Source organism: Chiloscyllium punctatum, chromosome 15 (genome assembly GCF_047496795.1).
Source record: "Chiloscyllium punctatum isolate Juve2018m chromosome 15, sChiPun1.3, whole genome shotgun sequence".
NCBI lineage: Eukaryota > Metazoa > Chordata > Chondrichthyes > Orectolobiformes > Hemiscylliidae > Chiloscyllium > Chiloscyllium punctatum.
The window spans coordinates 75,985,058-76,008,783 of NC_092753.1; the positions used below are offsets into that span (position 1 = coordinate 75,985,058).

At 41.8% G+C, this 23,726-nt stretch overlaps 1 protein-coding gene across 1 annotated transcript in view; it reads left to right on the forward strand.

Annotated features, from left to right (window-relative positions):
• Nucleotides 1-23,726, forward strand: part of eva1c (eva-1 homolog C (C. elegans)) — a 150,753-nt gene that overhangs the window by 89,989 nt on the left and 37,038 nt on the right. Inside the window, exon 6 of the mRNA XM_072585499.1 lies at nucleotides 22,048-22,191. Within this exon, the coding sequence (XP_072441600.1) occupies nucleotides 22,048-22,191 (144 nt within the window). The remainder of the gene's footprint in view (nucleotides 1-22,047; nucleotides 22,192-23,726) is intronic.

The window sequence follows — 23,726 nt, forward strand, 5'->3', positions numbered from 1 at the left end:
GATTAGACTTTCCAGCACACCTTTCAAACTTCCCAAGTAATCATCTTGTGTAAATTGTCAGAAATAAGACTTGATAATAGTATGTAAGGTCAACCAAACACCTTGTACCTTTATGAACAATGGGGCCAACAATCACTCAGAAGTAGCTTTTTTGTCACATGTTCTCAAATGTGTACAGTGAAACGTTTACAAGTTGGCACTTATGATGCCATCTTAGGTACAAAGGTGCCAAAATATAGATTCTTCAGTATAAATTCTTAGTGAAAAGAATAAAGAAATAAAAAGTCCAGCATTACAGATCATAGGAAAAAATTAGAAAATAAAAAGTTCAGAATAACAATCCTTCCAACACAGTCCACTCAAGCACCTAGCCTCTAATCCATGCCAAGCCTTGACTCCAGACCACACTGGGCTTCATCTCAAGGCTGGGAGACTGCTCTGGAATCATGGTGAGGCTGGAAATCCACACTGAGGCTACACTAGGCCAGAAGACCACCACACTGGGCTGCCAAGAGACTGCAACGCAATAACTAATACCAGATAGAATTGAGAAAGAAAACAGAGAAATGATTGAATAGGAAACAGAATCAAGTTAGGTGCAGAAAGGGGCGTATTGAGGCAGAGAAGAATTGGGATAAGGACCGGAAAAAAATAACATTGAAAGAAAAATCTTCAATAGAGCTTTTTTAGATTACATTACATTACATTGTGGAAACAGGCCCTACAGCCCAACAAGTCCACACCAACCTATACCCTACATTTTACCCCTTACCTAACACTACGGGCAATTTAGTATGGCCAATTCACCTGACCTGCATATCTTTGGACTGTGGGAGGAAACCGGAGCAAACCCACGCAGACAACGTGCAAACTCCACACAGTCAGTCACCTGAGGTGGGAATTGAACCCGGGTCTCTGGTGCTGTGAGACAGTAGGGCTAACCACTCTGCCACCGTACCGCCCAGTTTAAAAGTCTCCAACAACAATTTACTATCTGTAGGAATGTTTTTTTTTCTTGATAGGCTGGAGGTTTTGGGTAGTGTCGCAAAAAATTTTAAATTTTCAAATTTAAAAAGCTACTTAAGTTATTAAGAAGCAGCACTCATTTCTGGGATAAATTAAATTGGCGGTTAATACAGAAATGTGACAGTCTCCTGAAACATTGAGGGCAATTTACTGTTTCGCATGACCAAATGTGAGATAGTACAAATTCTTCAGCAACTCATGAAATTCACAATTCATGAGTATCTTGTATATTCCGGTGAGAAGGAAGGACTGTAAGAGAAGGGATAATCTGCCATGGGTGTCTAAAGAAATAAGGGAGGCCATCAAAATGAAAGAGAAGGCATACAAAGTGGCCAAAAACAGCAGGAATCTAGAAGATTGGGAAAACTTCAAAGATCAACAGAAAGCCACAAAAGGAGCTATAAAGAAAAGTAAGATAGAGTATGAGAAAAAACTAGCACAGAATATTAAGACAGATAGCAAATGTTTCTATAAATATATAAAATGATGAAGAGTGGCTAAAGTAAATGTTGATCCTTTAGAGGATGAGAAGGAGCAGTTAGTTTTGGGATATGATGAAATGGCTGAGGCACCGAACAGGTACTTTGCATCGGTCTTCACAGTGGAGGATACTAATAACACACCAGTAAGTGATGAAGAGACAAAGGTAAGTGTGGACCTGGAAACAATTATTATTATGGAAGAGCTAGTGTTGGGTAAGCTCATGGAGCTAAGGATAGACAAGTCTCCTGGCCTTGATGGAATGCTTTCCAGGGTACTAAAAGCGATGGCAGGAGAAATAGCAGGCGGACTGGCAGTAATTTTCCAAAATGCACTGAACTCTGGGGCAGTCCCAGCAGATTGGAAAATAGCAGATGTGATGCCACTGTTTAAAAAGGGAAATAGACAAAAGATGGGGAATTATAGACCAGTGAGCTTAACCCCTGTAGTGGGGAAGATGCTTGAGTCTATTATCAAGGAAGAGATAGCAGGACCTCTCCAAAGAAATTGTCCCACTGTACAGACACAGCATGGGTTCACGAAAGGCAGGTCATGCATCACAAATCTTTTAGAATTCTATGAAGGCATTTCAAGCAAGGTGGATAATGGGGACGCAGTGGATGTTGGTGTACCTAGATTTCCAAAAGACCTTTGACAAGGTGCTACACGTGAGGCTGCTGCATAAGATAAGGAGGCATGGTGTTAGGGCTAGAGTATTAGCTTGGATACAGAATTGGTTGACTTAACAGGAAGCAGAGAGTAGGGATAAATGAGTGCTATTCTGACTGGCAATCAGTGCCTAGTGATGTGCCTCAGGAATCGGTGTTGGGACCACAATTATTTACAATTTATATCAATGATTTGGAGTTGGGGACCATGTGTATAGTGTCAAATTTTGCCGATGACACTAAGATGAGTGGCAGAGCAAAGTGTGTCAAGGACTGTGAAACTTTGCAGAGGAACACAGATATATTGAGTGAGTGGGCAAAGGTCTGGCAGATGGAATACAGTGTTAATAAATGTGACTTCATACGTTTTGGTAGGAGTAACAGCAAAATAGATTATTACTTGAATGGTAAAAGCTTGCAGCATGCTGATTTGCACAGGCTTCCTGGTGCCCTTGTGCGTGAATCACAGAAGGTTGGTCTGCAGGTACAACAAGTAAATAGGAAGGCAAATGGAATTTTGTCCTTCATTGCGAAAGGGATTGAGTTTAAAAGCAGAGAGGTAATGTTACAGCTGTACAAGGTGCTAGTGAGGCCACACCTGGAGTACTATGTGCAGATTTGGTCTCCTTACTTAAGAAAGAATGTACTGGTACTGGAGTGGGTGCAGAGGGGGTTCACTATGTTGATGCCAGAGTTGAGGGGATTGGCTTATGAGGAGAGACTGATTATTTTAGGATTATATTCATTGAAATTCAGAAGAATGAGGGGGGATCTTATAGAAACATATAAAATTATGAAGGGAATTGATGAAATAGAAATAGATAGGATGTTTCCACTGGTAGGTGAGACTAGGACAAGAGGGCATGGCCTCAAGATTAGAGGAAGCAGGTTTAAAACTGAACTGAGAAGGAACTTCTTCACCCAGAGGGTTGTTAATCTATGGAATTCCTTGCCCAGGGAAGTAGTTGACGCTACTTCAGTAATTGCTTTTAAAGCGAGATACTTTTTTGAAAAATAAAGGAATTAAGGGATATGGTGAAAATGAGACTAAGTGGAGCTGAGTTCTCGAAAAGATTAGCCATGATCTTACTGAATGATGGAGCACGTTCGAAGGGTCGGATGCCCTACTCCTGCTCCTAGTTCATCTGTTCTTATGTTTTATCCTGTCAATGCCACATATGGCTGGATAACTTGCACACTGATAATGACAATTGCTATTGAACTTGTTGCTGTTTCAGCAGCAAAGGTTTTGTCATGTCACTATGCACGTTTCTTTGATTTTATGAAATCTGCCAATGTTCTTTTTACTAATTAGGAGCAATGTTTCCTTGCATTTGGTTTCAACAAGCTGCTGATTCTGTATCTAGTTCTGCTTATTGTAAATGCATAAATAATTTCTCCATTTAGAAAAGAGAAATTATTTATCCTGAGATATGTCAATCAACACAATTTGCTCCTTTGAAATCATTGAAGCAGGATTAGACAGATGTCCAATACCTCTGAAATGAGATGGAAGCATAGCCTGGGATGATACTTGAGCATCAAAAACATTAGCTGAGCATAATATCTTGGAAGAGTTTATTAATCTTATTAAATTAGAACAGAAATTGATTACTTGAACTTGGAAAGGTAATATTCTGTATCTGAGAAGGGTGTGGTTGAAATGTGACAAGTTAACATGTACCTTTTGTTGGGGTTTTGAGGAATTATCAGTAATCTCGTATGTCTAATCAATGGCACTACAAAAATGTTCAGTTAAAGGATTCACATTGCTAATCCGTAATATACTTTGTCAATGATATTGTTAGTCCACACCAAATCTCCAACAGTGGTTCAGGCATTATTACACAAATGCTAAATACTAATGCATGCATACAAAAACATGCCGGCATTTTCAGACCTTTTCAGAATTTTTGGAGACTTCTGTCATGGGAATGTTATTAAATTTACTGAATTTTTTTTAGCTCTTTTAATGCGTTGCTTATTCCGATGCATCCCAGATTCTTAAGAGCAAAGTCATTGTCCCCAGTAGTTATTAAGATATTTTATAATCAGCCAGTTCAGAGATGTTATTACACACCTCTGAACCAGATAGGTCTTGAAAACAGGAGTCCTAGCTCAGAGGTAGCAACAGTACTACTGTGCCACAAGAACAGATACAGAGGAACCTCGATTATCCGAAGGTCATGGGAGTATTTTGTTTGATTAATCAAATTCTGGATGATCGAATGCTGGATAACATAGTTTAGCCAAGCATTGGGACCTTGTGATCTTGTCAGATAATCTGATATTCAGATAATTGAATGCTGGATAATCACGGTTCCTCTGTAGTTGTTAAAAGTCCTATTTTTAATTAACCTTACCAGTTCCAATCCAATTTTTGACTACTGTATATACTCAAGTAATAGTTGATCTCATGTAAAAGTCAACCCCCTACTTTTGGCCAAATAACCTGGAATTTTCCAATTATCTCATGTAAACGTCGACCCTAGTTCTTCACAGATAACAGATCAACATTTATGAGTCAGTGTGCCGGCCGTCACGTCCCGCTCCAGCTTTCCAGTATACCAGGTAAAAACAAGGACTGTAGATGCTGGAAACCAGAGTCTAAATTAGAGTGGTGCTGGAAAAGCTCAGTAGGTCAAGCAGCATCTGAGGAGCAGGAAAAACGACGTTTCGGGCAAAAGCCCTTCATCAGGAAGGGCTTTTCTTTCCAGTATACCAGTTGTTTTACTCCTTTCCTGGTATTCCAGCCAGCTGGCTGTTGTGTTCTGCTCTGCATTTTCAGAGTTACCATAATTCATTTTTTGTCCTTTATTCATTTAGAGATCAGTTGGGCTTCTGCTAATAATGCAGTATGAACTTTGACGGGCATGAGTTTCAGCCCCACAAAAGTAGTATCCATGTTATAGTCGACCCCATAAATTTAACCTTAAAAAATAGTCAAAAACATTCAGCTATTACTCGAGTCTGTATGGTAATAGTTGAATCGTTTCAGATATTGATGCAGAAAATCTAAGCGCCACTCAACATTACATAGTATTCTTTTGCGATTGATGTACAATGTGCTTTACTTTAGTTAAAAAATACTTTATCACTTAGGTCAGAAGATTTTTATTTACTATTTTTGCTAATTGGCATTTGCTAATTCTACTCTAAACCTTACATCATCTTGACGTGAAACTATATCACCATTCCTTCGCTATCATTGTGTCAATAATATGGAATTCTTTCCTAACAACACTGTAAGTTTACATACGTAAGATGGAATTCAACAGTTCAAGTAGGCAGACCTTTGATACTGTAGTTAGGTGTTTATCTTTCTGTCTAAGCTCACACAACAATGTCAGGGTCTTCCATCCTTTATGAACATCGAGCTAAAACTGGGGAGAACAGTTGTGGAAAATTAGATGGGGCCAATCCTCTGTGGTGTCCTTGTCCCTTTTCCCATCAGTGCTATCCGTTTGAGCAGTCATGTTGGGATGATCTTAAAATGCTAGAAATGCTGATATATTTTTCCCATGATTTCATTTGTAGCCAAATTGGGCATAATTCTGGTATGCAGCATTGGAACAGATGACAAACATTTAAATGATTTACTTTCTGAGCAGTCAAATGCATAGGCATAAACACAGCATTTCTTCCAACAAAATAAAATGCAGTTTTTGAATTTAGGCTGAAGAATCTCTAAGCTACTGGAAGACAGCTTCCACTTCACTCCTTGCAGATTTTGAAAAGCCCACTGAAATCATACAATCGTTTTCTTGGGCCAACATCAGCCAGGGTTAGGAATGCAGTTTTATAATGGGTGAAAGTTCCATCTGCAGTGGAAATGCATCTCAGTTGTACCTTTGTAGGAAATTGAGGCTTGAATAATTGCAGACTATTCACCCATAATGAGAATCATAGCTGGAATACGTCGTGCTCCTGTTTATTGATGTATCAAATTAATGCACATTTTGAAAAGGCTCACAGGGAACATTCATAATCAATAACTCTGGTTGATTATTTCTTTCTCGTAGAAAGGTGGTAAGACAAATTAATGCATTGCCAAAGCTAACTCAGAATAGTCTTGCAATTCAATCTCGTCTTTATCCCACATGACTCATTTTCAGATTGGACAGCAGACTTTTTGAAAGAGCTATCAAAGGATTATTTGAGCTTAAAATATTTAAAAATTTCTTTTTAAAAGGAAACCCCGCTACTTAGATTAAGGGCTACGTTGTCTTTTTCAATCCCAAAATATAAAGAAAATACCAAACAAGACTACCACAATGTTTTTGAAAAAGATCCTACTGTTTCTTTATGAAAGCAAGGAACTTGAAGCTGTATCCTGCTGTCTTTATTCTCCTCATACAATTGGCTGTCACTCACCCGAGTGCAAGGCTTTTATTTCTCTCTGAGAAGTCAGCAGTTCAGTTTTCTTGGAATTCAGTGCTGGTAAGCATGTTACTAATATCTTTGTAGTTGACAGGAAAGCATTTGTTTATGCAAAATATTTCTGGCACTAATCGAAATCTCAACTAGAATGTTCTTCAAAATATGCTGAAAATTTGCAAATTATGAAGTCATATTTTTCAGGTACAAGTTTAAAATGATGCCAATTTATTTAATGTTAATGTTTATAGAGCACCATTAGTTTAATGGAATTTTGACTGGCCAAATCATTGCAGTTTAACTCTGGAGAGAAAGTAAGATAAACGTAGATATCCAATCTTGCTTACAGTTATTTTCCATTATTTAGTTGTGAATAACACACGGCAAAACTAACCTTATATACTTCAAAAATTTTTGTTTTCCTTGTTATCGTTGTGTTCCTTGCATGTTGTGAAATATTCCAGTTAGGCATTAAACTAATGGCATAAACAAATACATTCCTGTCGGAAGTGCATATTTTATGAAGGAACTACAGAACTTGCAACCATGGCTGTTGGCCAATACATAGCGTGGTTAACATTGACTGTGATATCCGATTCTCAAAGTGACTTTCACAGTGTGAGCTAACCTGGAGATCCTTCTCTCTCATCAAAGCTAAACAAGTCTTCCAGCTTTGTTTAAACTTTCAAAACCTTGATCTCTTCAGTCTGGGCATGAGTTCCAACCCTTATTTTACGTGCTGCGCATTAGAGACTGAGGGTGGAGTCTTCTTTGCCTGTAACCAACATGGGCAATGGTGAGTCAGTTGGGAAAATATGACAAGATCAAAAAATGAGATTTTCGACATTGAAACTGCAAGTTTGATTTTCCATTCACTAAGAATCTCACTAGAGATGAACGGAGGCTTATTTGTATTAATTGCTTATTTGCATTAATAACTCATTAATACCTAATAATGAGAACTCCTCTCCCAAGGTCAATGTGGGTGTTCAAAAGGTAACTCTCCACCACTTTCTGAAGGGCTATTAGGGATGGAAAATAAATACTAGTCCTGTCAATAATACCCATGCACCATTATCAAATTTTGAAAGAAATCTCACCTCATTTATATGCAGTTTGCTATTTTCCCAGGAGCAAAACTAGATGGCGAGCAGTTCCTAACCTGAAATTCTGAGCAGGTGTCTAGCAATCCAGCTTGCTGCCTGCTTCAATGGACCTCCAACTTAGCTAGCAGTCTCCAAAAGTCCAGAAGGTTGAAACGGCCTAAACAATCTTTCCAGGTGCAGCAGTGTTTCACTCGTACCTCCTCCAATCATGTGTATGTTATTCGCTGCACCCAATATGGCTCACTCTACATTGGACCACTTTGCAGAACACCTCCAGTCCATGCACAAGCCTGCTCCCAACCTTCCCCAGGCTGGTCATTTTAACATAATGTCCTACTCACATGCCCATTTGTCTGTCTGCTTCAGTGAATCAAATTGCAAACTGGAAGAACAGCATTTCATCTTCAGACTAGGTACCTTACAACCTTCTGGACTTAATATTGAGTTCAACACCTTCAAATTGTGAACCCACCCTCATTCTGTCCCTTTCTTTTAGCTTCACTTGTTGCATTCTGTCACCATGTCCTCTCTCCCCTCTGAAGAGAAAGTGAGGACTGCAGATGCTGGAGATCAGGGTCAAAAAGTGTGGCGCTGGAAAAGCACAGCCAGCCAGGTAGCATCCAAGGAGCTGGAGAGTGGATGTTTCGGGCCTCTCTCTCCTCCCCCCACTCCAGCGGGACTGTCTGTTCATTCCAGTCTAGCCAGGCAGGAGCCTGGGAGAACACAGCAGGCCAGGCAGCATTAGGATGTGGAGAAGTCAATGTTTTAAGTGTAACCCTTCTTCAGAACTGAAATGTTGACTTCTCCACCTTCTGATGTTGCCTGGCCTGCTATGTTCTTCCAGCGTTCTGCCTGTTTATTTTGGATTCCAGCATCTGCAGTTTTTTTTTTGTCTTTAACCTTGTTCTTTTCAGTCTAGAAGTTAGATACACCATTGGTTTGCCATTCTCACATTCTGATCACTTAATTTGAACTATCAACACTTTTCTCCCTCAGCTTTCCAACCTCCCCTCCACTATTGCATAAATGCTGCCCTTCAATACTCCACATCAGCTCTAATGAAGATTCATATAGATATGAAATGTTAGCTTGCTTTCTCTCTGTGGATGCTGTGATCTCCAGCAGTTTTTGTTTTCAGTGCAGATTCCAGCATCTGCAGTAACTTACTCCTATTTGATGGCATGATTCGTTGCCTCAATATTAATACAGGTCGTTCTGCTAATGTGATTCGCTGTAACATGACTGACAAATTGGGACTGTTTCTAAAGAGCAAACTTTTAAAATGCATGTTGGCTGTAACATGATTACATCACCAACACGTTTAAACGCTGTTTCTAAAGCATGATTTTTCTATGATGTGAGGTTGCACAAGAAAGCAACCATTGCATTATCGAGAATTACCTGTATGGGAAAGAGAAACAAAAATCAAAATGTTAACAGTTGAAGTCTTTCCTAAACTATCAAAAGAATTGTAACAGCAGCAGCAATTATCTACACTCCAATGCCCCTTGACAAACAAATTATGCCTTTATAAGACTTTAATGATATAATTGGGAACATAGTCCAGTGGCCATGCATACACACCAATTACAGGCATTCACTGCCCTAAGACTGCCTTAAATAAGTAATTGGAAGAAGCTAATGATGCAGAGCCTCACTTAAAATTTACATACTGGCCAACTTTATCAATTAGTCTTAAGACATTTATTTTGAATCTTTGATTAGCTATTTGCTAACTATATTTTTATGTAAAATCTATGGTATTTATCAATTGATAGTTATCAGCAGGATATGAAAAATAACAATCCCAACGATTCATTACTAGAATTGACACCACTGTCTCTCAGCAGTCAGGCGTATGGAGATTGGTCTGGTTATCTACCTTCCCATTGTTTTAAATCTATGAATTTCCAAGTTAAAAATCACACAACACCATATTATAGTCCAACCTGTTGGACTACAACCTGGTGTTGTGTGATTTTTAACTTTGTACACCCCAGTCCAACACCAGCACCTCCAAATTATGAATTTCCATGAGGCATAGGACAAACAACTAAGATCAGAATGAATAAGAAATGGATGTTGGAGCAAATTACTACAGATACTGGAATCTCAACTGCAAAAACAATGCTAGCAGTCAGGCAGCATCCATGGAGAGAGAACAAGCTAACATTTCCAGTCTAGCTGTTATTGTTTTACAGAGATAGAACTCTTTCAAAATAATTCAGGAAGTCATAATTCTTATGTTATCTTGAACAAAGGAAATGTTCTTTTTTATTTATCTTGTCTCTGATGGGAGAGATATGAGGGGAGCATCCACATGGGCTATTTCAAGTAGGTCGAAGGTCATATTTTGTAACCATTTCTTTTTAGGTCTTTCTGAACCACAAATGGTTCACACCTCAATAGCTTTCGCTTGGACTACAAAAAAGTACTGTTGCTGCAGACTAACGGCAGTCCTGATAACTTGCCCTTTTTAAGACATTTTCCTTCTTGTATGTGGGTAACCTAAGAACTCAAGAAATAGGAGCTGGAGAAAGCTGCTTCCCAAGCCTGCTCAAACACTACATGTGTAAAATCTCCGAGCTCATCATGACTTTTTTTTTGCCGTTTGCTTATTTCTCTTGATTCCCTCCATGTACAAAAAAAATTGATCTCAGTCTTTAATGGTTAAGTGTTGATAGTTCTCTGGAGTAGGAAGTTCCAATAATTCGTAAACCTCAGAGTGAGTCCTAACTTCAGAGCTTATCCTGAGACTGTAACCGCAAATTCTACACCCTCTAGCAAGGGCAAACAACCTTTCAGTATGTAAAACACTTTATCAAGCAAGCCTATTACAAAACTCCTGCCGACAAACTAGTAAGGTGGGGTGAGGGGAGGGGGGGTGAGACCCAGGGAGACAGTGAGGGAAGATTTCAATCTGAGACATGAGCATTTTGAGAACAAAGGCGAGTTAAACAGTCAGGGTAGGCAGGGACAAAGCAGAGAACAAGGTAGGACTGATAAATTAAACTGCATTTATTTCAATGCAAGAGGCCTAACAGGGAAGGCAGATGAGCTCAGGACATGATTAGGAACATGGGACTGGGATATCATAGCAATTACAGAAACATGGCTCAGGGATGGGCAGGACTGGTAGCTTAATGTTCCAGGAAGGACAGAAATGGAAGCAAGAGAAGAGGGTGAGTGGGGTTTTTGATATGGGACAGCATTACAGCTGTTCTTAGGGAGGATATTCCTGGAAATACATCCAGGGAAGTTATTTGGGTGGAACTGAGAAATAAGAAAGGGCTGATCACCTTATTGGGATGTATTATAGACCCCCTAATAGTCAGAGGGAAATTGAGAAACAAATTTGTAAGGCGATCTCAGTTATCTGTAAGAATAATAGGGTAGTTATGGTAGGGGATTTTAACTTTCCAAACATAGAGTGGGACTGCCATAGTTTTAAGGGTTTAGATAGAGAGGAATTTGTTAAGTGTGTATAAGACAATTTTCTGATTCAGTATGTGGATGTACCTACTAGTGAAGGCGCAAAATTTGACTTACTCTTGGGAAATAAGGCAGGGCAGGTGACTGAGGTGTCAGTGCGGGAGCACTTTGGGGCCAGTGACCATAATTCTATTAGTTTTAAAATAGTGATGGAAAAAGATTGACCAGATCTAAAGGTTGAAATTCTAAATTGGAGGAAGGCAAATTTTGGCAGTATTAGGCAAGAACATTCAAAAGCTGATTGGGTACAGATGTTCGCAGGTAAAGGGAAAATGGGAAGCCTTCAGAAATGAGATAATGAGAGTTCAGGAAAGTATATTCCTGTAAGGGTGAAAGGAAAGGCTGGTAGGTATAGGGAATGCTGGATGACTGAAGAAATTGAGGGTTTGTTTCAGAAAAAGAAGGAAGCATATGTCATAGACAGGATAGATTGAGTGAATCCTTAGAAGGCAGTAGGAGTATACTTAAGAGAGAAACCAGGAGAGTGCAAAAAGGGGATATGAGATAGCTTTGGCAAATAGAGTTAAAGAGCATCCAAAGAGTTTTTACGAATAAATTAAGGACAAAAGGGTAACTAAGGAGAAAATAGGGCCCCTCAAAGGTCAGCAAGGTGGTCATTGTGGGGAGACGTAGGAGATGGGGGAAGATACTAAACGAATATTTTGCATCAGTATTTACTGGGAAAAAGCACATGGAAGATATAGAATGTAAAGAAATAGATGGTGACATCTTGCAAAATGTCCATATTACTGAGGAGGAAGTGCTGGATGCCTTGAAAAGAATAAAAGGGGATAAATCCCCAGGACCTGATCAGGTGTACCCTAGAACTCTGTGGGAAGCTAAGGAAGTCATTGCTGGGCTTCTTACTGAGCTATTTATATCATCGATAGTCAGAGGTGAGATGCTGGAAGACTGGAGGTTGGCTGACGTGGTGCCACTGTTAAGGACAAGCCAGGGAACTATAGACCAGTGAGCCTGACATCGGTGGTCGGCAAGTTGTTGGAAGGAATCCTGAGGGACAGGATGTACATGTATTTGGAAAGGCAAGGACTGATTAGTAAAGTAACATGCCTTTTTGCATGGGAAATCATGTCTCACAAACTTGATTGAGTTTTTTGAAGAAGTAACAAAGAGGATTGATGAGGGCAGAGCAGTAGATGTGATCTATATGGACTTCAGTAAGGCGTTTGACAAGGTTCCTCATGGGAGACTGGTCAGCAAGGTTAGGTCTCATGGAATACAGGGAGAACTAGCCATTTGGATACAGAACTGGCTCAAAGGTAGAAGACAGAGGGTGGTAGTGGAGGATTGTCTCTCAGATTGGAGCCCTGTGACCAGTGAAGTGCCACAAGGATCGGTGCTGGGTCCACTACTTTTCATCATTTATATAAATGATTTGGATGTGAGCATAAGAAGTATAGTTAGTAAGTTTATCAATAACACCAAAATTGGAGGTGTAGTGGACAGTGAAGAAGGTTACCTCAGATTACAATGGGATCTTGATCAGATGGGCAAATGGGCTGAGAAGTGGCAGATGGAGGTTAATTTAGATAAAAGCAAGGTGCTGCATTTTGGAAAAGCAAATCTCAGCAGGACTTATACACTTAATGGTAAGGTGCTCGGGAGTGTTGTTGATCAAAGAGACCTTGGAGTGCAGGTTCATAGCTTCTTGAAAGTGGAGTCGAAGGTAGATAGGATAGTGAAGAAGGCGTTTGGTATGCTTTCCTTTATTGGTCAGAGTATTGAGTAGAGGAGTTGGGAGGTCATGTTGTGGCTCTAAAGGACATTGGTTAGGCCACTGTTGTAATATTGCATGCAATTCTGATCTCCTTCCTTTTGGAAAGATGTTGTGAAACTTGAAAGGGTTCAGAAAAGATTTACAAGGATGTTGCCAGGATTGGAGGAATTGAGCTATAGGGAGAGGCTGAACAGGCTGGGGCTGCTTTCCCTGGAGTGTCGGAGGCAGAAGGGTGACCTCATAGAGGTTTGTAAAATTATGAAGGGCATGGATAGGATGAATCGACAAAGTCTTTTCCCTGGGGTCGGGGAGTCCAGAACTAGAGAGCATAGGTTTAGGGTGAGAGGGGAAAGATATAAAAGGGACCTAATGGGCAACTTTTTCACTCAGAAGGTGGTATGTGTATGGAATGAGCTGCCAGAGGAAGTGGTGGAGGCTGATACAATTGCAACATTTAAAAGGCATCTGGATGGGTATATGAATAGGAAGGGTTTGGAGGGATATGGGCCAGGTGCTGGCAGGTGGGACTAGATTGGGTTGGGAAATCTGGTCGGCATGGGTAAGTTGGACTGAAAGGTCTGTTTCCGTGCTGTATATCTCTATGACTCGAAGTAAGGCATTGAATTCCTCTTGCCTGCCATGACCAGAGCAAATGCCAGCACCAATGCAGGGCAGCTCTGGATTGACGGTGCTTGTCCAGGTACACAATGAGATTATAAAGAAGGCACAGGCACAAGGGGTGTTGGCGAATTCCAGGATATCTGTTGAGTGCTGCATTGTTCCAGGAATGGTACGTGGTAAAATTGGCTAGAAATCAAATGTGAGAGATACCATAATGGCCTGTTGGCTAATTATTGCGATGGGAGTGAGAGAGTGTGTTAAATATCGCAGCAATAAAAGCCCTCCAAAAAGCTTGACAAACCATTCAGCCCTCTATATGCAGCCCCACAACTGACTTACTGGCAGGTAGAGTCATGATATTGTGTGTTTTCAGAACGGGAGTCCTTGAAGTTGAACTTTCTTAAGAGTAAGATATACGTACTGTATTTCACTCTTCATTTCCAACAGACCATCTCAAAAAATTCCTACAAAAGACTGGGTGCTGATGTAGCTCAGCCTCAGCCAATTGTTCCATCATTCCAGCACAATCCCATCAGAGATACAGCAGGAGTGTACTAAAAATAGTTCTCAGCACTAAAGTGTATTTGCAAAGGCAATAGGGGGTACATGATTATCGGTCATTATTAGACATCAACTTCAGAATGCCATTGACAAGTATTCATTGCTATTCACAACAAATTTGCAATTAAGCGGTTAACCTACCTAGAGAAAATATTTCTTATAAGTATTACCTAATGGTTCAAATAACTCTTCCATTTACACAACAGAATACTAACTGGAGGTTGATTAAAAGGGCTGGTTACGCATTTTAACATTATCTCAGAGCTTTGCAATTTTAAAATTAATGTATGCCATAAAAATGCAGGAGAACCTGATTTAATTTACTTAGATGAGTTGGTGAGCCTCACAGTAGAAATCAGCAAGCTCCTGGTAACAGTACTGAAAGTGATAAGCACACGTTACACACTCACTCTATGGCCAAGTGAACATGAAAACCAATATTCATGATGAGGTTTAGTGGATATGATTTATGTCGTGATTAGGCTTAGGCAAGGTCTGGGACAGTGTATCCAAATGATAATCAAGGTTTTAATGTTACCAAAACATAAATAGAACAGTCAATTTTTAGTATCATCTCGAAGTTTTAAAAGATTTGTTTTACATTGGTTGCAGTGATAATATAGCTTATGTATAGTACAAGCAGAAGTAGTTTCACACTGGTTTAAGCTGAAATGAGCTGAGGTTGCTGTAGTTAGATTTATGGGTAGTAACATGATTGGGATACTCAAGTCCTCGCTGTGTAATGTGTACGTATCATATATTAGAGGAAGCAAAGATGCTACTCAAAGCTTTATAAACTAACCATGGACCTATGTGTTGTAAAACAGGATGACTTTCAATGAAGGAATCCAAGGCTGGGACGATTTTTGCTAAGGACAGCAGGATAGTTTCAGATGGCCAACAAATGTTCCTAATTATCCAAGGCTAAAGATGTTTGCTCTGAAACGTAGGCTTTATGAGAATGGTAATCTGATGTGAATTCAGTAACTCCAAGTGAGGAATACAGGATCATTGTAACAACTTTGTTTAAAATTGTGGTGCTGAAGTATCACTATCAATGTCAAAATGACAATGTGAAAAGCTCTTGACTTTGGTTAGAAGTCAGATCTGATAGATGTTGGATGAATTCCTGAGGAAATAGCAGCTTTTAATTAACAAAGTGATGGAAAATCTGATGTGCCTTGAGGCAGAAAAAAAATCTCTAATTTGTTTGCTTCTGTTTCCGGACAATAGATTTCAGGGTCAAATATAATCTGGAGTACAGATTCAATCTGGCATTAAAAAGCGGGAAAGCATTGTGATTATACAGATGCCAGAACTTTGGAGTATTATATTTTATAAACAAAATTACAGTCGGATTAGCTGTTGAACTTAAAATTCAAAAGTACCTAACAGTTACAGCTATGTTTGCCATTTGTCATTAACAAATAGAGCAGGGACTTAATGTCCTCATAATAGATTCAAGCTGTTTTTCAATGAGCATCCATTACTTATAGTGGCTGAAAGCATTGATTTTAGCAGCAACCCAGAGGCTGGACAATGCTTAAGATCAATCTTATTCACTGTCATTAGATATGACAGGATTTAGAGACACCAGTATTGGACTGGGGTATACAAAGTTAAAAATCACACAACACCAGGTTATAGTCCAACAGGTTTATTTGTAAGCCCTAGCTTGATGAAGGAGCAGCGCTCAGAAAACTAGAAGGCCTTTTGGCCCCCCAAGATCTATCCCACCATTCAACCAGATCATGAATGATCTACTCCAGGTTTCAACTCCTCTATTTTCCGTAGCCAATGGCCCCCCAATACTTCAAATAATCTATGTTCTCTTTAAATATTTTTAGTTATCTCACCTCCACAACTCTCTAGAGTAGAGAATTCAAGGCAACCCCTACCTCTGGGAGAAGAATTTATTTGCAACTATGTTCACAATGAGTGTCACCTTATTCTGGAATTATGTGCTTTAGCTCCCCCATGAATTAAAGTATCTTCTCAAAATCTATCCTGGCCACCCCCCTCAGAATCATGTCTGTTTCAATAAGATAACCCTTCATTCTCCAAACTCTAATGAATAAAGGCTAAACCTGTTTAGCTGTTCTTGATAAGGGGCCTAGATTAGAGTGGTGCTGGAAAAGCACAGCAGTTCAGGCAGCATCCAAGGAGCAGGAAAATCGACGTTTCGGGCAAAAGCCCTTCCTTAGGAACAGAGGCAGAGTGCCTGCAGGGTGAAGAGATAATTGAGAGGAGGGTGGGGGTGGAGAGAAAGTAGCTTAGAGTACACGTAAATCCCTTCATTCTAGGAATCAATCTAATGAATCTCTGTTGAACCTTCTCCAATGCCAATATATCCTTTCTTAAAAAGGGGAAAACTACACAGTATTCCACACATAGCCTCATCATCACTCTGTATAGTTGTAACAAGACTTCACCACTGTTCAACTATTGATCCCTCCATTTCATTTACAACCCTGACATTCCCCACTTTGCCAACTGAATTTGTGAAGGCCACAACGATATGGGCTATTTTTTGAGGATGGCACAGTAGCTTAGTGGTTAGCACTGCAGCCTCACAGAACCAGGGATCTGAGTTCAATTCCTGCCTCGCGTGTCCGACTGTGTGGAGTTTGTACGTTCTCCCCTGTGTCTGCGTGTGTTTCCTCTGGGTGCTCTGGTTTCCTCCCACAATCCAAAAATGAGCAGGTTATGTGAATTGGCCATGCTAATGCCTGTAGTGTAGGTTATTAGTTTGGGGTAAATATAGGGTAAAGGAATGGGTCTGGGTGGGTTACTGTTTGGAGGGTCAGTGTGGACCTGTTGGGCCAAAGGGCCTGTTTTCACACTGGAGGGATTCTAATTCTTTCTGGGCTATACTGCAAAGCTAAAGAGAGATCCAAACATTGCACCTTATCCTAAAGAGGTTTATGGTCTGCTCTTCTATGGCCCTGGTGGAAGTGTACATACAATATGTCTTTGTTCTGTGTAATTTTTGGTTTTCATAAAGATGGCTTGAGCCATGTTTGTATGGGATAGCCTTTGTTTCCTGGCAATCATCCTTGTATGGTCCGAGACCTTAATGGAGGAGAAACTTGATTGGAATGACAATGCCATTCTTCTGTAACAAGCTTTGTCACTTGTGTATTCCACATTCAAGGTTTTCCTGCTATATTGGAGGAGTAGATTTCTACCAGTAAGCCAACCTGGTAACCCTTCCCTCTGAGGAGAAGGTGATCTTCCACATTGCAGCCTGTGAACTTGTATAAACCTAAAGTTCAGTGTGTGAATGTGGCAGAAATGAGTTGTCATCTTCCAATTCTAGTTATGGAATGCTCAGATGATGCTTTTGAGGGAGCTAGGGCTTTTCTCATTGGAGCGAAGAAGGATGAGAGGTGACTTGATAGAGGTGTATAAGATGTTGAGAGGCATAGATAGAGTAGATAGCCATAAATTTTTACCCATGGCCAAAATGTCTATCATGTGGGGGCATATTTTTAAGGTCATTGGAGGAAGGTTTAGGGGAGATGTCAGAGGTAAGTTCTTTATACAGAGAGTGATGGGAGTGTGGAATGCACTGCTCGCAGTGGTAGTAGAGTCAGATACATTAGGGACATTTAAGCGACTCTTGGATAGGCACATAGAAGATAGTACAATGAAGGGTATGTAGGTTAGTCTGATCTTAGAGAAGATAAAAAGCTGACACAACATCGACGGCTAAAGGGCCTGCACTATGCTCTATTGTTCTATACTTTATGTTGTTGGCTGATGACATTTGCTGGGAGCATAGCATACAGCATAGCTGGGGCCCATACAGGTGCCCATGGCTACTCCTTTGGTTTGGAGGAAGTGGGAGGATTGGAAAGAGAAGTTGTTCAGAGTGAGGACCAGTTCAGTCAGTCGAAGGAGGGTGTCAGTGGAAGGGTACTGGTTGGTTTGGAGGGAAAGGAAGAAGCGGAGGGCTTTGAGGCCTTCGTGATGGGGATGGAGGTGTATAGGGACTGGATGTCCATGGTGAAGATAAGGCACTGGGGGCCGGGGAAGCGAAAATCATGGAGGAGGTGGAGGGCGTGGGTGGTGTCCCGAATGTAGGTGGCGAGTTCTTGGACTAAGGGGGACAGGACAGTGTCGAGGTATGCAGAGAGGAGTTCAGTGGGGCAGGAGCAGGCTGAGACCTGACTGGGGCAGTCAGGTTTGTGGATTTTGGGCAGGAGGTAGAAACGGGCGGTGCAGGGTTGTGGGACTGTGAGGTTGGAGACAGTGGATGGGAGATGCCCTGAGGTGAGGTGTGGCCCCAGCTATGCCTGCCTCTTCATAAGATATGTGGAACAGTCCATCTTCCGCAGCTACACTGGCACCATCCCCACCTTTTCCTCTGCTACATCGATGACTGTATCGGTGCTACCTCGTGCTCCCACAAGGAGGTTGAACAGTTCATCCACTTTACTAACACCTTCCACTCCAACCTCAAATTTACATGGACCATCTCAGACTCCTCCCTCCCCTTCCTAGACCTCTCCATTTCTATCTCGGGCGACCAACTCAACACGGATATTTACAATAAACCGATCGACTCCCACAGCTACCTAGATTACACCTCCTCCCACCCTTCCCCCTGTAAAAACACCTTCCCATATTCCCAATTCCTTCACCTCTGCTGCATCTGCTCCCAGGAGGACCAATTCGAATACCGAACAACTCAGATGGCCTCCTTCTTCAAAGACCACAACTTCCCCTCAGACGTGGATGACGATGCTCTCCACCGCATCTCCTCCACTTCCTGCACCTCCGCCCTTGAACCCCAATCCTCCAATTGCCACCAGGACAGAACCCCACTGGTCCTCAACTACCACCCCACCAACCTCCAGATACATTGTATCATCCTTCATCATTTCCGCCACCTCCAAACAGACCCCACCACCAAGGATATATTTCCCTCCCCTCCCCTATCAGCATTCTGGAAAGACCACTCCCTCCGCGACTCTCTCGTCAGGTCCACACCCCCCACCAACCCAACCTCCACTCCTGGCACCTTCCCCTGCAACCGCAAGAAATACAAAACTTGCACCCACACCTCCCCCTTCACTTCCCTTCAAGGCCCCAAGGGATCCTTCCATATCCATCACAAATTCACCTGCACCTCCACACACATCATTTACTGCATCCGCTGCACCCGATGTGGCCTCCTCTACATTGGGCCACCTACTTGCGGAACATTTCAGAGAACACCTCTGGGACACCCGCACAAACCAACCCAACCGCCCCATGGCTGAACACTTTAACTCCCCCTCCCACTCTGCCAAGGACATGCAGCTCCTTGGCATCCTCCATCGCCAGACCATGGCAACACGCGCCTGGAGGAAGAGCGCCTCATCTTCCGCCTAGGAACCCTCCAACCACAAGGGATGAATGCAGATTTCTCCAGCTTCCACATTTCCCCTCCCCTCACCTTATCTCAGTTCCAACCCTCGGACTCAGCACCACCTTCTTGACCTGCAATCTTCTTCCCGACCTCTCTGCCCCCACCCCCTCTCCAGCCTATCACCCTCACCTTAACCTCCTTCCATGTATTGTATTCCCAACGCCCCTCCCCCAAGTCCCTCCTCCCTACCTTTTATCTTAGCCTGCTTGGCACACCCTCCTCATTCCTGAAGAAGGGCTTATGCCCGAAACGTCGATTCTCCTGCTCCTTGGATGCTGCCTGACCTGCTGCGCTTTTCCAGCAACACATTTTTCAGCTCTGATCTCCAGCATCTGTAGTCCTCACTTTCTCCTAGATTCTGGTAGGACCAACAGCTTGACTGACAATGGCCAACCCCCTATCCCATAATGTAACAAGACAGTCTGTTGACTACTTGTGGCAGTACCTCCTGACTAGTTCTATTTCCCTTTGATCCCTGCTCTTCCTTGATATTCATACATGGCCATTTGCTTGATGCTCAAGCAATGATTTTACTAACTAAGCCGCTGACACCTGCTGCAGGTGTGACAGTGGTGTAGACCAGTATTGTCCAGTAGCATGTCCACCCCCTTGACTGTTCATTGCTCACCACTGAGACAAGCTGCCTGCCTCTCCCTCTGTGCTAGAAGGCAATGCAAGCTGCAGTGATTGGGAGCCTGTAATTTACCTGCATGCTTAAAAGCGTTACGACTCTTGTAACACCCAAGTAAACATGAAGTGAGTGAGCACTGAGAAAACAAGCTAAGAGCCTTCAGATGCATCCTTGGCAAATGTATCAAATATGTGCGTGTCACTATGTGCAACTCGACCTGGCAGAAGCATGCACATTGTATGTATCCCTGACCTCCAAAGGAAAATCATTTGAGAGCTGAAGAGGTGAATGAGTTGATCCGAGAGCAGGCATAATGATGTGGTGATGCTGGTGGCTTACAACTGCTCATCTGCGTGGACCAAGAGTTGGGCTGGATGCTGGCCTTGGATCTGTTGAGATATTGTCCTGCAGATGCAGTTAAATAATGGCCGAGGCAAGCAGTTGATTAGATTAGATTCCCTACAGTGTGAAAAGAGGTCCTTCGGCCCAACAAGTCCACACCAACCCTCCGAAAAGCAACCCACCCAGACCTATTCCCCCACTTTTACCCCTGATTAATCCACCTAACACTACGGGCAATTTAGCATGGCCAATTCACCTAACTTGCACATCTTTAGAATGTGGGAGGAAACCCACGCAGACACCAAGAGAATGTGCAAAGTCCACACAGACAGTTGCCCAAGGTGGGAATTGAACCCAGGCCCCTGGCACTATGAGGCAGTAGTACTAACCACTGAGCCACCATGCCGCCAGCAATCTGCAGTTACCCATTGCATACGCAAAACAGAAATTGCCAGAAAAGCTCAGCAGGCCTGGGAGCATCTGTGCAAAGAAAGAAAAGTTAATATTTCAACCCTTCTGAAAAAGGTCACTGGATCCAAAACATCAACTCTGCTTTCTCTCCACAGATGCTTTCAGATCCACTGAGTTTTTCAAGCAATTTCTGATTTTGTACCTGCAGTTCTTTGGTTTCCTTATTGCCAATTATGTGTTAGGAATTGGTGCCATCCAGTTTTTTTTTTGGAGAAGGAGAGGAGAATTGGAAATGGTTTATAAATAAGGGCTATTATTGAGTTGCAAATAAAGTAAAGTAAAAGTTGCCAGCATCTCACCAGATCATAGGGCTTCTCTCTCGTCAGGGAGCAATGACTGGTGGTGGTTTAACCTGAGGATCACCTCGCACTTCAGATAAGGAGAGAGGTTGAGAAGGGGGTTCCTTCATGGTGATCTCAGTCGTGTGGAAAGTGAACCCATGCTGTTGCTCCTACTCCACATCAAAAAAAATCAACTGCCCAGCCAACTGAGCTAACCAATCCCTGGAAATAATGGTAGCTGCCAGTCAATCGTGACATTCTAAAGATGCGATTTAAAGGTTAAGAAAAACATTGGAAAACATTTTCTCAATGTTGAGAGACTGCTTTTCTTTCATTTTCACCACATTTTCACAACGTTCTCACCATTGCCCAAATCACACCAGGGAGAGAAAAATTGTGCATGTTTTTCTCATCACAAAAAGCAGTGGGTACAAAAGTTTAGGAAATAAGAATGTGTTATCGGAAACTTAACTGGTTTAGGTTTCTTTTTTCTATTGAATAGTGGTGACATTGATAAGACAACTTGCATTACCAATAGCTAGTTAGACAATTGAGTGACTGTTTGAACGTGCATTAAGGTCTAGTGCTGATGAGTCAGGTGGAGGTCAGATTAAGTTGGTAAATCATACTTTGCTTTCTGAAAGATATTATTAAAACAGCTCAATTTTTACCTCAAAATGGCAACTTTATTTATTGTCTAGCACTGGTGCATGATTTACCAAATGTATTGATTTCATGTACGGATTTAAATGTACCTCTAGGTTCTATTTTTGTAAACTATCATATCTGTGTGGTTAATGTGCGTTTTAACATATATCCTTTTCCTCTGTGTTGCAGAATGTTTATCACACACTGCCCTGGAAGTTGTATCTACAAACTGTTATGGTAAACAAAACTGTAAAATTATCGCTAGCAGCCACTATTTTGGAGACCCTTGTTTTCCTGGAACACAGAAGTATCTCAGTGTCATCTATGTATGTGGTAAGAGTAAATCATTTTGACATTCAATTATTTATTTTCAAAGAGAAATGGTTTGAACTTCTTTTCAGGAGCGATTTCTTTATTTTTCTTTTCATGGCATACCAGAACCCTAATCAGAAGCATCAAGATTGAAACGGTCTCACTCCAGTACATTCCAGCCTATCAACAAATACATCTTCTTCTGAAACTATTGCTGCTTTAAAAAGAAATCTGTCTTAAGAATTTATTCCTATCAGCTAAAAGGCATTATCAAAGGTTTCAGCATATGATAGTTGCATATGCAAAACACAGTCGCATTGGGCCATATTTTACCATGGGTTTCTGGGCCATGGCACAGGGATAAAAGATGGCCCTGAGTCTGCACTTCCCGGCAGTGGGACTAGCTCAGTCATAAAATCATAGAATCGCTCCAGTATGGAAACAGGCACTTTGGCCCAATAAGTCCACACCGACCCTCTGAAGAGTAACCCACCCAGACCCACTCCCCTACCCTATTACTCTATATTTACGTCTATCTAATGCACCTAACCTACACATCCCTGAACACTATGGGCAATTTAGCATGGCCAATTCACCTAACCTGCACATCTTTTTTTGGACTATGGGAGGAAACCAGAGCACCTGGAGGAAACCCACGCAGACACGATGAGAATGTGCAAACTCTACGCAAACAATCGCCCAAGGCTGGAATCGAATCCAGGTCCCTGCCGCTGTGAGGCAGCCATGCTAACCACTGAGCCGCCATGCTACCCAGTCATTTTACAGAAAGCGAGTTCCTAATTGGTCTACCATCCACTCAAAGGATTAGCAATTCTGAGGCCTTAGCTAAGGCACTAGGAGAGGTGGGCACTGCTGAAACTGGTCAGAAGCTGAGGGAGGCAGCAGTATGGAGGGATGCCTCAGATAAAAAAAGTCAACTTTATGATTCACGATAACTGACATCATTAGGCCATGCCATTTGCAGACCGAATCTCTCCAGGGGACATTTTGGGTCCACAGCCTCCATTAAGGAGTCTAGCACCTCTGACCCCAATGTAATCACATCCCCTTACCCCCAAAGGACTTTCGCAAGATGGGGGGCCTCTCTGTCTTCATCAAAATGCTGAGAGTTCTATAGAATGGGCAATCAATCTGCCTCACAGACCTTGGGAGCAGCAATAGACATCCCTTCTGACACGGGGTCCACATTATTTTATAGCACTCTCCTCCTCCATTCCCACCACCTGAAGTCTAGTAAAATTCATTGTTTCAAAGGAGAAGAAAGTGAAAAATCTCCTGAGTGATCCCTCCTCTGATTCCCCCTTCCTGTATAACTGAACCGTATTTGAAGGAATAAAACAGCAGTTGATTTTTTTTTAATTAGAAGGTCATCGATTTCAGAGCCTACTTCCCCACTGATTCTTTGCACCACAGAATCATGGGTCACAAGTTTAATCCCACAATTCCCCATGCCAGTGAATTCTTAATCTTCAGCGGCAGTGAGAGCTTTGATGTTATGTCGCCTGTGTGTGATGGCTGATAAAGAAAGTACAGTA